The sequence below is a fragment of the Mobula hypostoma genome, chromosome 16 (genome assembly GCF_963921235.1).
Source record: "Mobula hypostoma chromosome 16, sMobHyp1.1, whole genome shotgun sequence".
Taxonomy (NCBI): Eukaryota; Metazoa; Chordata; class Chondrichthyes; order Myliobatiformes; family Myliobatidae; genus Mobula; species Mobula hypostoma.
The window spans coordinates 62,468,089-62,482,837 of record NC_086112.1 but is presented as its reverse complement, the minus strand read 5'-3'; the positions used below and the strand labels follow the sequence as shown (position 1 = coordinate 62,482,837).

At 42.4% G+C, this 14,749-nt stretch overlaps 1 protein-coding gene across 2 annotated transcripts in view; it reads left to right on the top strand.

Moving 5' to 3' along the window:
- mtap (methylthioadenosine phosphorylase) overlaps window positions 1–14,749 on the top strand; it is a 206,951-nt gene that overhangs the window by 48,470 nt on the left and 143,732 nt on the right. For both annotated transcript variants that reach the window (XR_010020623.1, XM_063069001.1), the window contains one exon: window positions 1,378–1,464. Coding sequence is in view for 1 of the 2 variants with exons in the window: in XM_063069001.1 (XP_062925071.1) it covers window positions 1,378–1,464 (87 nt within the window). In the remaining variant the exon portion in view is untranslated. The remainder of the gene's footprint in view (window positions 1–1,377; window positions 1,465–14,749) is intronic.

The following is a 14,749-nucleotide window of genomic DNA, read 5'->3' as shown; positions in this document are numbered from 1 at the left end:
AGAGTTCTTGAAAGTGAGTTGTTTACGTGTATAGGATGGAGATGAGGAGGGAGAAAGTGAGCAGTTTCAAGTTCAGTTCTGAGTTACTCATACATTTCTTGAGTACATAATTTGATCACAACTAAAGAGTACATGATATTTAACTTAAACGCAAGGCATTTTTTTTCCAAATGCCATCCTGAAGACAACAGAAAATTTAAAATTTACATATAGAGAAGTAGATGAATTTTTAATCACCTTTATTCAGAAAAATAAGGTATAAAAAAAGGTGAGAGTGGATATCGGACTGCTGGAAAATGATGCTGGAAAGATAGTAGTGGAGGACAACGAAATGGCATATTGAACTGAATAAGTATTTTGCATCGGTCTTCACTGTGGAAGACACTAGCAGTATGATGGAAACTTCCAAGTGTCAGGGGTCATGAAGTGTGTGAAGTTACCATTACCAGACAGGAGGTCCTTGGGAAACTGAAAGGTCTGAAGGTAGATAAGTCACCAGGACTAGATGTTGTACACCCCAGAGTTCTGAAAGAGGTGGCTGAAGAGATCATGGAGGCATTAGTAATGATCTTTCAAGAATCACTAGATTCCGGAATGGTTCTGGAAGATTGGAAAATTACAACTGTCACTGCACTCTTGAAGAAAGGAGAGAGGTAGAAGAAAGGAAACTATAGGCCAGTTAGTTTGACCTCAGTGGTTGGGAAGATGTTGGGAGTCGATTATTAAGGATGAGGTCTCAGGGTACTAAAATAGGCTGTAGTCAGCATGGCTTCCTCAATGGAAAATCTTGCCTGACAAATCTGTTGGAATTCTTTGAAGAAATAACAAACAGGATAGACAAAGGAGTTTCTGTTGATGTTGTGTAATTGGATTTTTCGAAGGCCTTTGATAAAGTGCCAAACACAAGGCTGCTTAACAAGCTGTGCACTGATGGTATTACAGAAAAGATTCTAGCATGGGATGAAGTAGTGGCTGATTGGCAGGAGGCAAAGAGTGAGAATAAAAGGAGCCCTTTCTGACTGGCTGCTGGTGACTAGTGCTGTTCCATGGGGTTTGTGTTGGGACCGATTCTTTTTAAGTTAGATGTCAATGATTTGGATGATGGAATTGATGGCTTTGTTGCAAAGTTTTCAGATGATATGAACATAGGTGGTGGGACAGGATGTGTTGAGGAAGTACAGAGGCTACAAAAGAGCTTATACAGATTAGGTGAATGGGCAAAGAAATGACAGATGGAATACAGTGTTGGGATGTGCATAGTCATGCACTTTGGAAGAAGAAATGAAAGGATTGACTCTTTTCCAAATGGAGAGAAAATACAAAAAACTGAGGTGTCTATATAAATAATTTCAATTGTTGTTTTTTCTTGAATTACAGATTGGAATTATTGGTGGCTCAGGACTGTGTGACCTGGATATTTTGGAGGAAAAATGTGAGAAAAATGTGGATACACCATTTGGAAAGGTTTGTTACTTGCACTTATTTGTGTTTTGTGGACTAAATCATTGATCTACATGTGAATATTAATGTGTCTCTAAGATGCAGTACTTTCCATTCCACCTTGTTCCCTTCTCCCCCTTCCCAAAATTATATAATCCCCAACTCTGTAACGATCGTTTCATTAATAGTTTACTACTTTTAAATGAGAGAGGTGGTCTTATTTGAGGTTCCTCCTTTTCTCTCTTTCTCCTTCACTCTTAACTTTTACTGTTGGTTCTAGTTAGACGGAGCCTGTGAACAGCACACCTTGCACAATAAAGCCAGCCAAACCTGAAGGGCTTATTCCTTCTCTGGGATTATTCTGACTGCAGCTGCTCCTAAGGCATCCACCTTTTTTCAATGTGGATTCCTCTTTAAGTTTTCTTTCTAAGTAACCATGCTTCCTGATTTCCTGTTGCTGTTCGCTATTGATATCCTGCACCACTGGTAGTCTGCACCACTATCCACCCTCAATTCACTTGTTCCTCAGCTCCAACTGTCTATCCAGTCTTCCATCCCAAATCTACTCCACTGCCCCACTGAGCCATGGCTCACTCCAGCACTCACTGTGCACTGTATGGAACCAGATAATTGCATCAAGTAGAGACAGAGGTGGCAGTAATTGCTTCATGATTAACAATTAGTCATCTGCAGATGTGCTGGTTCTGTCTCAGTCCTGTTCCCCTGACCTGGCAGATTTGGTAGTTAAGTGTTGTCGGTTCTACCTGCCAAGGATGTTCTCTGCCATCAGCCTGGTAGCAGTGTATTTTCCATCTCTGGCAGACACCAAGCTGGCATTGGATGAACTGAGTACTGTGATCAGCAGTCATGAGATAGTGCACCCTGATACCTTCCTGATCGACATGGGGGACTTCAACCACGCTAGCTTGAAGACTACTGCTACGTCGACTCAGGCTTAGGGGGCCGGCGTCGGGCACAATGACAGACTCTCCACTTCTCCCGCTCCCTCATCAGTTCATCTACATTAGCCGCGCCGCTGCCTTCCAGGAGCATGTTGACCATAGTCTTGGGAGGGCGCCCAGGGTTCATCCTCCCATGCTTGGGCTCCCATATGATGACTAAGCTGGCAGGTAGCTCGGGGTGGTTTAGACAGTGCCCTGCTAGCTGCAGTCTTCTCGCCTCGATTTAGCTTGAAGAAGTCTGACAAACTACCACCAACATGTTGCCTAAATAACTAGGGGAGTCAACACACTCAGTCACTGTTGCATCACCATCAAAAATGCTTATTTTGCCATCCCACACCTGCACTTTGGCAAGTCAGATCACCTGGCTGTACTTCTTCTATCATTTTGGCAGAGACTGAGGACCATGAAAGTGTGGTCAAGGAAGATGGAGGAATGCTTACAGGATTGCTTTAAATTGGTTAACTGGACCATATTCAAAGACTCACCTTTAGATAGCAATATCAGCAAGACCAATGAATTGATTGTAGACTTATGGAGGGTGAAGTTGGGAGAACATACGCCAGTCCTCATTGATAGATGGTGCGCAATTTCATGTTCTTACATGTTAGCATCTCGGGGGAACTATCCTGGAGGCAATCATGAAAGCATGCAGCGGCTCTGCTTCATTAGGAGTTTGAAGGGATTTATATGCCACCAAAGATTCTAGTCAATTTCTGCAGATATACATTGAAGAGCATTTTAACTGGTTGCATCATAATCTGGTAAGGAGCCTCCAATGCAGAGGATCGCATGAGAACTGTACATTGTTACGTAACCAGCCACAATGAATATCAATGGAGTCAGGTTATGTAAAAACAACCAAACGTTTATTAAACACAGATAAACAATAAAAAACAAACGAAAACCTTAACCGGAAGTTAACCGCTATGCGGTCGTTCAACAAATCGTCACTCGGTACTGGTTCTTAAAGCGATAAATGCGAAAACAGTTCTTAAAGCGGTAAAGTCAAATACAGTTCTTAAAATGGTAAATTCGAGAGTCCAACAGATTGATACATTAATTTGGGAGAGATTTCTCTCAAGAAGGATTTCTTCATAGACGCAACTTTCCTGCTGGTTCTGTCCAAAAGGATTCACGATGAAGGAAATAAACGGCTTAAAACAACTGACCTTTATTTCTGGCGAGCAAACCTTGCATGAACTTCCTTGCTCTTTCGGCAGGAGTTATCTTCGATGCAGGCCGCTACTTCTTCAACGAAGACTCAATAAGGTCGATCCTTTGTTAAACTGCCAAACAATAGGAACTTCTCTTAATCCTTCATATCCTGTACTTCGATAAAGTCTTCACTCTCCAATACTACTGAAAAAGGTACATCAACAAATTTGGCAGAAAGGGTAAACTACCAGTCCAGCACTATTGTACTTTACAATAGAACGTAAAACTCAGTTTTAAAAATGAAACTGTGTCATCAAACAAATATGCAACTTAACGGAGACACTGACTAACGTTCTAGCTGGAAAAAACTAACTGCGTCACCAGAGGTCTTCCCTTTTATACCCGTGGTGAACATGTCATCACGAGACCTCACATCAGCGGGAAAATTACATCAGGTGACCTCCAAAAGACCATTACATCATTCTCACAAGAAAGTCACAAGATCTCCTTGAGGTATGTAACAAGATTCATCCAACTCCGTCAAAAGGCGCACCCCTCTCCACTATCGAGGACATCTTCAAAGGCAGTTCCTCATGAAGGACCCTCACCATCCAGGATATACCGTCTTCTCATTACTACCATCGGGGAGGAGTTACAGGAGTCTGAAGACACAATCTCAATGTTTTAAGAACAGCTTCTTCCCATCAGATTTCAGAGCAACTCATTAACTAGGCAATGATAAGAGATCTAGAAGATTATAAGGCTAGCAGGAAGGAGCTTAAGAATGAAATTAGAAGAGCCAGAAGGAGCCATGAGAAAGCTTTGGTGGACAGGATTAAGGAAAACCGCAAGGCATTCTACAAGTATGTGAAGAGCAAGAGGATAAAACATGAGAGAGTAGACCCGTCAAGTATGACAGTGGAAAAGTGTTTATGGAACCAGGAGGGATGACAGAGGTACTTAATAGAACATAGAGACATAGAACATAGAAAACCCACAGCACGTACAGGGCCTTCGGCCCACAAAGCTGTGTCGAACATGTCCTTACCTTAGAACTACCTGGGCTTACCCAAAGCCCTCTATTTTTCTAAGCTCCATGTATCCATCCAGGAGTCTCTTAAAAGACCCTATCATTTCCACCTCCACCACCGCTGCCGGCAGCCCATTCCACACACTCTCTGCATAAAAAAAAACAACAACTTACCCCTGAAATCTCCTCTGTACCTACTTCCAAACACCTTAAAACTAAGCCCTCTTGTGCTAGCCATTTCAGCCCTGGGAAAACGCCTCTGACTATCCTCACGATAGATGCCTCTCATCATCTTGTACACCTCTACCAGGTCACCTCTCATTCTCTGTCGCTCCAAGGAGAAAAGGCCGAGTTCACTCAACCTATTCTCGTAAGGCATGCTCCCCAATCCAGGCAACATCCTTGTAAATCTCCTCTGCACCCTTTCTGTGGTTTCCACGTTCTCCCTGTAGTGAGGCGACCAGAACTGAGCACAGTACTCCAAGTGGGGTCTGACCAGGGTCCTGTATATCTGCAACATTACCTCTCGGCTCTTAAACTCAATCCCACAATTGATGAAGGCCAATGCTCCATTTTCCTTCTTAACCACAGAGTCAATCTGCGTAGCAGCTTTGAGTGTCCTGCTTCAGTATTCACTAGTTGTAGGGATGACTTGCAGCAGACTGAAAAGCTTGAGCATGTAGATATTAAGAAAGAGGATGTGCTGGAGCTTTTGGAAAGCATCGAGATGGATAAGTCACCGGGACCAGACTGGATGTACCCCAGGCTACTGTGGGAAGCGAGGGAGGAGATTGCTGAGCCTCTGGCGATGATCTTTGCATCATCAATGAGGACAGGAGAGGTTCCGGAGGATTGGAGAGTCGCAGATGTTGTTCCCTTATTCAACAAAGGGAGTAGAGATATCCCAGGAAGTTATAGACCAGTGAGTCTTACTTAAGTGGTTGGTAAGTTGATGGAGAAGATCCTGAGAGGCAGGATTTATGAACATTTGGAGAAACATATGATTAGGAATAGTCAGCATGTCTTTGTCAAAGGCAGGTGGTGCCTTACGAGCCTGATTGAATTTTTTGAGGATGTGACTAAACACAATGATGAAGGTAGAGCCGTAGATGTAGTGTATATGGATTTCAGCAAGGCATTTGATAAGGTACCCCATGCAAGGCTTATTGAGAAATTAAGGAGGCATGGGATCCAAGGGAACATTGCTTTGTGGATCCAGAACTGGCTTGCCCACAGAAGGCAAAGAGTGGTTGTAGACAGGTCATATTCTGCATGGAAGTCAGTGACCAGTGGTGTGCCTCAGGGATCTGTTCTGGAACCCCTACTGTTTGTGATTTTTATTAATGACCTGGATGAGGAAGTGGAGGGATGGGTTAGTAAATTTGCTGATGACACAAAGGTTGGGGGTGTTGTGGATAGTGTGGAGGGCTGTCAGAGGTTACAGCGGGGCATTGATAGGATGCAAAACTGGGCTGAGAAATGGCAGATGGAGTTCAACCCAGCTAAGTGTGAGGTTGCTCATTTTGGTAGGTATGATGGCAGAATATAGTATTAATGGTAAGACTCTTGGCAGTGTGGACGATCAGAGGGATCTTGGGGTCAGAGTCCATAGGACACTCAAAGCTGCTACGCAGGGAGACAGCGAGTCCAAGTTAAAGGTCACTTAGTGAGGAAATTTGAGATATTGTTTTGCTCAAAGAGAACAATTTGGATAAAGGGGTTTTTACTGTAGTGAGTTTTTGTGCTGCTGTCTATACTTTGATTAGTCTAAACACTCCAGTGTTGCTCCCAACCTTTGGAAACCTCAGTAAGGTATCTGTAGAATGGGAAAGTTATCTTGCAGCTTGGTCAAGCATCACCCTGGCATAGCTCAACTCACAGAATTGAATATTTTAACCATTGTACCAGATTTCTCCTTCAATGATCCATGGTGCATCTTGTTCCACTGTCAGGCCAGGATCATAGTGCTTGTCTGGCAGCACTAGCATGGTTAAAGCTCAATACAGAGCAAATGTAGGAGTGGACAATCGATTAAAGCAGTAGAATTATGTTGCTTCATAATCTGTGACCTCTAGGCTTGAAATATTCTTTTTGCAATACCTGCAAGCCAGGGTGTTAACCCTAGTTTTTTTGTGGACTGTGAAACTGCATTCTAGCAGTAAGAACTCAAGATCACGACTGGAGCAGGATAAGCCACTTCAAGCCTGCTGTTCCATTCAGTACAATTATCACTTACCTTTGCTGGCCTCAGCTCCTCTTCTGTACCAGTTCCTCATAAGCCTCAATTTCTCAATTTTCCAAATATTTATCTAGCCTACTTTAAATGATCTAGCCTCCACCACCTTCAGGGTTAGAGAAGTCCAGCCATTCACTACATACTGAGAAAAGATATTTCTCTGCACCCCTGTTTTAAATTACTGGCTGCTTATGTTGTAGCTATATCTCTTTGTTCATGACTATCATCAAGCCTATATAAGGGGTTTCTTCTTTTATGTTACTACGTAGGCTAATTAAAATGGCTTCTTTGTGATGTTAACTGCTGAGACAGTGGTTCTCCTTCTAGCAGCTTGTTTGGGTTATATTACTGATAAGGAGGATTGTATCCATTTGTTAACCAATTGGGATAGGTGTTATTCTTTCTGGTGTGTCTGTAAGCTATTGTGATGCGTGGGTTTTGGGGAGAAGGGGCGCGATGGGGAGAGAGAAAGAGTGGATGCGATGCTGTGAGCTGGCCGACGGGTCGGACCCCGAGCCGGAGTCCGAGGTCCAGGGTCTTCGGTGAGGAGAGGAGATGAGGACAGACTCATGTAGAGCATCCGGTCGACCACCGTGGTTGGTCCCAGGCGGCGGGTCAAGGTGTCAGAGGGGATCGAATGGTGAAAAGGGGATCGTTACTAGAGCTCCAACTGTTCGTGCATGAAGGGATTGAACTTTGATAAGTTTGACGCCTTTTACTTTCCTTTTATATTTTATCTCTATTAATTGTATAGTTCCGGTAATATCTGTAAATTGTAATCAATTAATCACATATGGTGTTTTGTCTGTTATTTGCCAGGGTGGAGTACAATCACACTGCATCCACACAAACTTAATTACCCAGTTTGGCCGGGCCGAGGGTTGCTTTCCCTAGACGAAAGCGAGTTGGGCGAGCCTGAGGCTTACCGGGGGGCTACACCTACTTCAAAAATCAGGCCAGCTCGCTGCATGGGGTGGGGGGGTCAGGGGGGGAGAGCACATACCTGCTGAACCCAAAAACACCATGCAGTATACAGAGGTGTGAGATGCAACAAGTCAGATCAAAGCAGTTCAGCCAAAGCCACGTGAATAGTGACGAGCAATTAAGCTAATTCAAGGAAGAGTATCCCTATTCTCAGTGAAAGCAGAGCCCAGTACGTGAATTCCAGGTGAAGCTGAAGCATTAGTAAACAGACTCGGTGAGAAGTGATCCCTTTTAGCCTCTTCCTGCAATCTTGCCATCACAGAGTCAGTTACCACCTAATTTGATTTGCTCCATGGAACAAGACATGACTAAGGACACTCCACAACTTCATCACCCTCTGGCTTAAGATATTCTCCTCATCTCTGTTCTAAAGTAAGATCCTTAGACTCTGAGGCTGTGCTGTCTGATCCTAGACTCTTCCACTATAGGAAACATCCTCTCCACATCCACTCTACCTAGGCTTGTCAGTATTCAATAGATTTCAATGAGATCCCCACTCATTATTCTAAACTCTAGTGGGTACAGGCCCAGAGTCATATGTTATGTTTTGTAATTTCAAAAACATTGAATTAATTCAAAGGAAGACAGGGAGTCTAAGAATATGGGTGTAACTTTGTCTTTTCTTTAAGCGAGGCACACAGGTATGCAATTAATGTATTTTTCCATATAACCCGGAATTAATTATTTAAATGACCAAGAATGCTTAATCAACCAACATATATTGTATCTACAAGATTAATTAAATGCTATTGAAATATTAATTACACAGCAGTCCTCCCTGCTTAGCTATAAACTCCAACAATATAGAAAGCATCTCAGCTTGTATACATACACCATATATGCAGTATACTATATAATGCAAGTACTATGTACAGACATCCACAGCATAGTAAATTTTAAATTATCCCATTCAGGTCTAAAGATTTAATCGCTGTGGAGGATTTCTTACTGTTTAGGGATAACATCTTTCCTGACAGAGGATTACTCTCTTTGGCCAATGAGCTTCGTGGCTGTGAAAACAATCTCAGATTCTGGGCATTCTGCATAGTGGTTATAGAAGTTGCATCTGAGACAGTAGGAAGTGGTTTTGACAGCTTTGGACAACTTTCTTCTCCTTTTCTCTCTGGATCTGCTTCAATCACTTTTTTCTTTCTCACGTTCCTTCTGTCTTTGCCTTTCTCTTTCTCGTTCATGTTCTTTCTCCCCATCTCTTCCCTCCTTTTTCTTCTAGTTTGTGCATCTTGATCTTGGGAAGGTCCATTTAGTTCACTGGAGTATTCTCTTACTAATCTGTCTGTTGCTCCCTTTACGACCTGATCCTGCTCTTGGTTTCCTCATTCACAACGTCATCTGATGAATCCTCTGTTTTTGTATCTCACTGACTCTTTTTTTTGACCTTCCATTCATCCATCTGGGCTCTGGTCTTTTTATTTGCTTTTACAAGCAAGTTTTTATCTCCCACTTGAAGTTCATCCAATAATCTTAAAGGGCACAGAGTAGATTCTTGGTCGTTATACTCACAAAAGCCGAATGCTTGCAACTTTCCTCAAGCTTCTTGAATTCTTGTCCAGCTTAAAATCAAATTACGTTTTGCAATTGCCTGATTAGCATATCAGAAGCTTTCTCAGATACATTGCCTACAAAAATTGTTGTAGTCAGACAACTGCTTTTTTCACTTCCATGCTTCCTCTGAGCTGCGTGGTCCTTCCTTGATCCAATCAGCTTTCCAACCAGAGGCACACAGGTTGGCACCAACACCTGTTTGTCCTCTGTTGTGCAACGGTCCATGAGACAGTTATGGCATCATCCAGTACCTTGCTTGCTTTGCTTTTGGTTGACTTTATTGTAGAGGCTGCGACATGCAAATGGTGGATGGATCACCAATCAAGTCGAAGTTGTCTCGGCCAGTCATGCCCCCATGATGCTGGTCCTTATGTTTTTACCACATACATGCTCAATGTGACTTGTTGGTTGTTCTATTTCACTGTCACGAATGTCATTCCCACAGGAGTTATCTTTTCTCTAGTATAAGTTCTTAGTTGGCTATTTGCAGGCTTCATTTTAGTATCTTTGAAATGCTACTCAAGCATTTTTTGTGGAATGACTGAAACAGCCGAACCTGTGTGTCTAATTCCATTTTAATTAATCTGCTGTTCCCTTCGGGTATAAGCCATATTGCTAGACTACGATTCGTTTTCAAATTGTAAATCTCAAGGCTGTACAGTTTTCTGTCACTCATCATTACCAGATTTTTCATCAACAGTACACACATTAGTGCTCTTTTTGAAACTGCAACTTGAACTATCTTTTCTCTTCTCTATGCAGTCCATTTATTTCTATATGCTCAATGTGCTCTTTGTACGTTTATGTCATACTTTGTTATATTTTCTGCAAGTTTCGCATTTAAATATACGTATGTTTAGTGTACGTGAGCCCCTGTTATAATGGTAACACAGTTTGTTCAACCAGGCCTGTTTCTGTTTAAACAATGCAATTTTATGCATACTCACTTACATTCCTGACTGCAGCTCAATTGTGTCTCTGACTGTGGTCTCCAGCAATTTATGTAGTTTGTTTGAATGTAAATGTTGCTTCAGTTAGGAGCCATTTTTGAATGCTTTCTTTTAAGATTTCACAAACTAAACGATGACTGAGTGTATCATTTCTGAGCTGACAATTCTCAGATAATGTCTTCAATTCTGCCACATACACTGAAATGTATTCCCCTTCTTTTTGATTCCGCTTATGAAACCTAAAGTGTTCTGCAATCAACATTGGCTTTGGTTCTAAAGGTTCCTGCTTTACTTTGACAATATGAAGAAAGCTGATTTCTGATGGTTTAGTTGGAGCAGTTAAACTTCAAAGCAAACTGAATGCCTTTGAACCCAATGCATTCAGTAAAATTGGCATTCACTTTTCATTGGCTATTTCATTTGCCTCAAAATACTGTTTAACCAACCATTTCAGCTAATTTTATCACCAGCTATGTCTTCTAAGTTTCCTTTTTAAAAAAACTTAATCGTGTCTTCTCTTCTGAAGAAGGATACTGTTTTAAAAACTCAACCTTCTTCACGTGCTAGCTTTTGTTTTAACTTGATGTTCCCCTACGTTATTTTTAATTCGAACGTCTCCCTTGCTGCAGTTTAACAGCTCAGTAACCAGGTTGGGTGTGTTTTAAAAGTACCTTGTTGCCGATGTTAAGTTTTGTAACTTCAAAACATTAAATTAATTCAAAGGGAGACCTGGAGTCCGGGGATATGGGTCTACTTCATCTATAAGCGAGCCGTGCACCTATCATGTGGTAGCATGATGATGTATGTAATTAATATATATTGAAATATAATCCATAATTATTTAAACGAAAAGAATGCTTAATCAATATATCCCACACTTACACACACACACATACATACATATATACATACAAGATTACTCGTGGGGAAACTGCTGGAGTCAGTTATCAAGGATGTGATAACAGCACATTTGGAAAGCGGTGAAATGATCGGACAAAGTCAGCATGGATTTGTGAAAGGAAAATCATGTCTGACGAATCTCATAGAATTTTTTGAGTATGTAACTAGTAGAGTGGATAGGGGAGAACCAGTGGATGTGGTATATTTGGATTTTCAAAAGGCTTTTGACAAGGTCCCACATAGGAGATTAGTGTGCAAACTTAAAGCACACGGTATTGGGGGTAAGGTATTGGTGTGGGTGGAGAATTGGTTAGCAGACAGGAAGCAAAGAGTGGGAATAAACGGGACCTTTTCAGAATGGCAGGCGGTGACTAGTGGGGTACCGCAAGGCTCAGTGCTGGGACCCCAGTTGTTTACAATATATATTAATGACTTGGATGAGGGAATTAAATGCAGCATCTCCAAGTTTGCGGATGACACGAAGCTGGGTGGCAGTGTTAGCAGTGAGGAGGATGCTAAGAGGATGCAGGGTGACTTGGATAGGTTGGGTGAGTGGGCAAACTCATGGCAGATGCAATTTAATGTGGATAAATGTGAAGTTATCCACTTTGGTGGCAAAAATAGGAAAACAGATTATTATCTGAATGGTGGCCGATTAGGAAAAGGGGAGGTGCAACGAGACCTGGGTGTCATTATACACCAGTCATTGAAAGTGGGCATGCAGGTACAGCAGGCGGTGAAAAAGGCGAACGGTATGCTGGCATTTATAGCGAGAGGATTCGAGTACAGGAGCAGGGAGGTACTACTGCAGTTGTACAAGGCCTTGGTGAGACCACACCTGGAGTATTGTGTGCAGTTTTGGTCCCCTAATCTGAGGAAAGACATCTTTGCCATAGAGGGAGTACAAAGAAGGTTCACCAGATTGATTCCTGGGATGGCAGGTCTTTCATATGAAGAAAGACTGGATGAACTGGGCTTGTACTCGTTGGAATTTAGAAGATTGAGGGGGGATCTGATTGAAACGTATAAGATCCTAAAGGGATTGGACAGGCTAGATGCAGGAAGATTGTTCCCGATGTTGGGGAGGTCTAGAACGAGGGGTCACAGTTTGAGGATAGAGGGGAAGCCTTTTAGGACCGAGGTTAGGAAAAACTTCTTCACACAGAGAGTGGTGAATCTGTGGAATTCTCTGCCACAGCGAACTGTTGAGGCCAGTTCATTAGCTATGTTTAAAAGGAAGTTAGATATGGCCCTTGTGGCTACAGGGGTCAGGGGGTATGGAGGGAAGGCTGGGTTCTGAGTTGGATGATCAGCCATGATCATAATAAATGGCGGTGCAGGCTCGAAGGGCCGAATGGCCTACTCCTGCACCTATTTTCTATGTTTCTATGTTTCTATGAAATATTGAATACACAATGCCATCAAACACTCCTCATGAGTTAATACTTTCATTCTGGGAACATTATTGTGAACCTCTTCTGGACTGTCTCCAATGCTAGCACATCCTTCTTAGATAAGGGGACCAGAACTGCTCAAAGCACTCCAATGCCTTCTGACCAATACGTTATAAAGCTTCAGCATTAAATCTTTGCTTTTATATTCTGGCCCTTTTGAAATAAATGCTGACATTATACTGGGCTTCCTTCCTTCACACTCAACCCGTAAGTTAACCTTTAGGAAGTCCTTCATGAGGACTCCAGAGTCCATTTGTATGTCTAATTTCTGAATTTGCTTCCATTTTATTTTTGAATTATTTAATGAAAGTTCACCAGAGTGTGGGTGAACTAAAAGGGGATTTTGGCAAGCTACTGCAATGAACACATAAAAACAAACATATTTTTTAAAATCCAACCACTCATACCTTCCTGTCCAGGCTCCGACATATCCCAGTCACCAAAGTCAGGAAGCTGGCACAATGCCTTTCTTTCCACCCTCAATAAACACTGACCTTCACAGCATCGCTTTTCTGGGGAATCCCTGAGATTCATGCCCACGTGTCCATCTCCAACAAAAGTGAAATCAGCGAGACAGGATGTGGCAGGGGTGGTATTTCAAATTACCTATTGTTGTCTTTTGGAACTTTTATTGTAGAATAATTGAAGTGGATCCAATGGATATATCAGAATCAGGATTGGAATCAGGTTTATTATCACCGGCATGTGATGTGAAATTTGTTAAGTTAGCAGCAGCAGTTCAATGCAATACATAATCTAGCAGAGAGAGGACAAAAAAAAACATAATAAATAAACAAGTAAATCAATTACGTATATTGAATAGATTATTAAAACATGTGCAAAAACAGAAATACTGTATATTTTAAAAAAGTGAGGTAGTGTCCAAAGCTTCAAAGTCCATTCAAGAATTGGATGGCAGAGGGGAAGAAGCTGTTCCTGAATTGCTGAGTGTGTGCCTTCGGGCTTCTGTATCTCCTTCCTGCTGATAACAGTGAGAAAAGGGCATGCCCTGGGTGCTGGAGGTCTTTAATAATGGACGCTGCCTTTCTGAGACACTGCTCCCTAAAGATGTCCTAGGTGCTTTGTAGGCTAGTGCCCAAGATGGAGTGATTAGATTTACAACCTTCTGCAGCTTCTTTTGGTCCTGTGCAGTAGCCCCTCCATACCAGACAGTGATGCAGCCTGTCAGAATGCTCTCCACGGTACACCTATAGAGGGTTTTGAGTGTATTTGTTGACATGCCAAATCTCTTCAAACTCCTAATAAAGTATAGCCATTGTCTTGCCTTCTTTTTGACTACATCAATATGTTGGGACCAGGTTAGATCCTCAGAGATCTTGACACCCAGGAACTTGAAGCTACTCACTCTCTCCACTTCTGATCCTTCTATGAGGATTGGTATGTGTTCCTTCGTCTAACCCTTCCTGAAGTCCACAATCAGCTCTTTCGTCTTACTGACGTTGGGTGCCAGGTTGTTGCTGAGGCACCATTCCACTAGTTGGCATATCTCACTCCTGTACAGCATCTTGTCACCACCTGAGATTCTACCAACAATGGCTGTATGGTCAGCATATTTATAGATGGTATTTGAGCTATGCCTAGCCACACAGTCATGTGTATATAGAGAGTAGAGCAGTGGGCTAAGCACACACCCCTGAGGTGCACCAGTGTTGATCATCAGTGAAGAGGATGTGTTATCACCAATCCACACAGACTGTGGTCTTCCGGTTAGGAAGTCAAGGATGCAATTACAGAGCGAAGTACAGAAGCCCAGATTCTGCAACTTCTCAGTCAGGATTGTGGGAATGCTGGTATTAAATGCTGAGCTATAGTCGATGAACAGCATCCTGACATAGGTGTTTGTGTTGTCTAGGTGGTCTAAAGCTGTGAGAAGAGCTATGGAGATTGTGTCTGCCGTTGACCTATTGTGACGATAGGCAAATTGCAATCGGTCCAGGTCCTTGCTGAGGCAGGAGTTCAGTCTAGCCATAACCAACCTCTCAAAGCATTTCATCACTGTTGATGTGAGTGCTACCGGGCGATAGTTATTAAGGCAGCCCATATTATTCTTG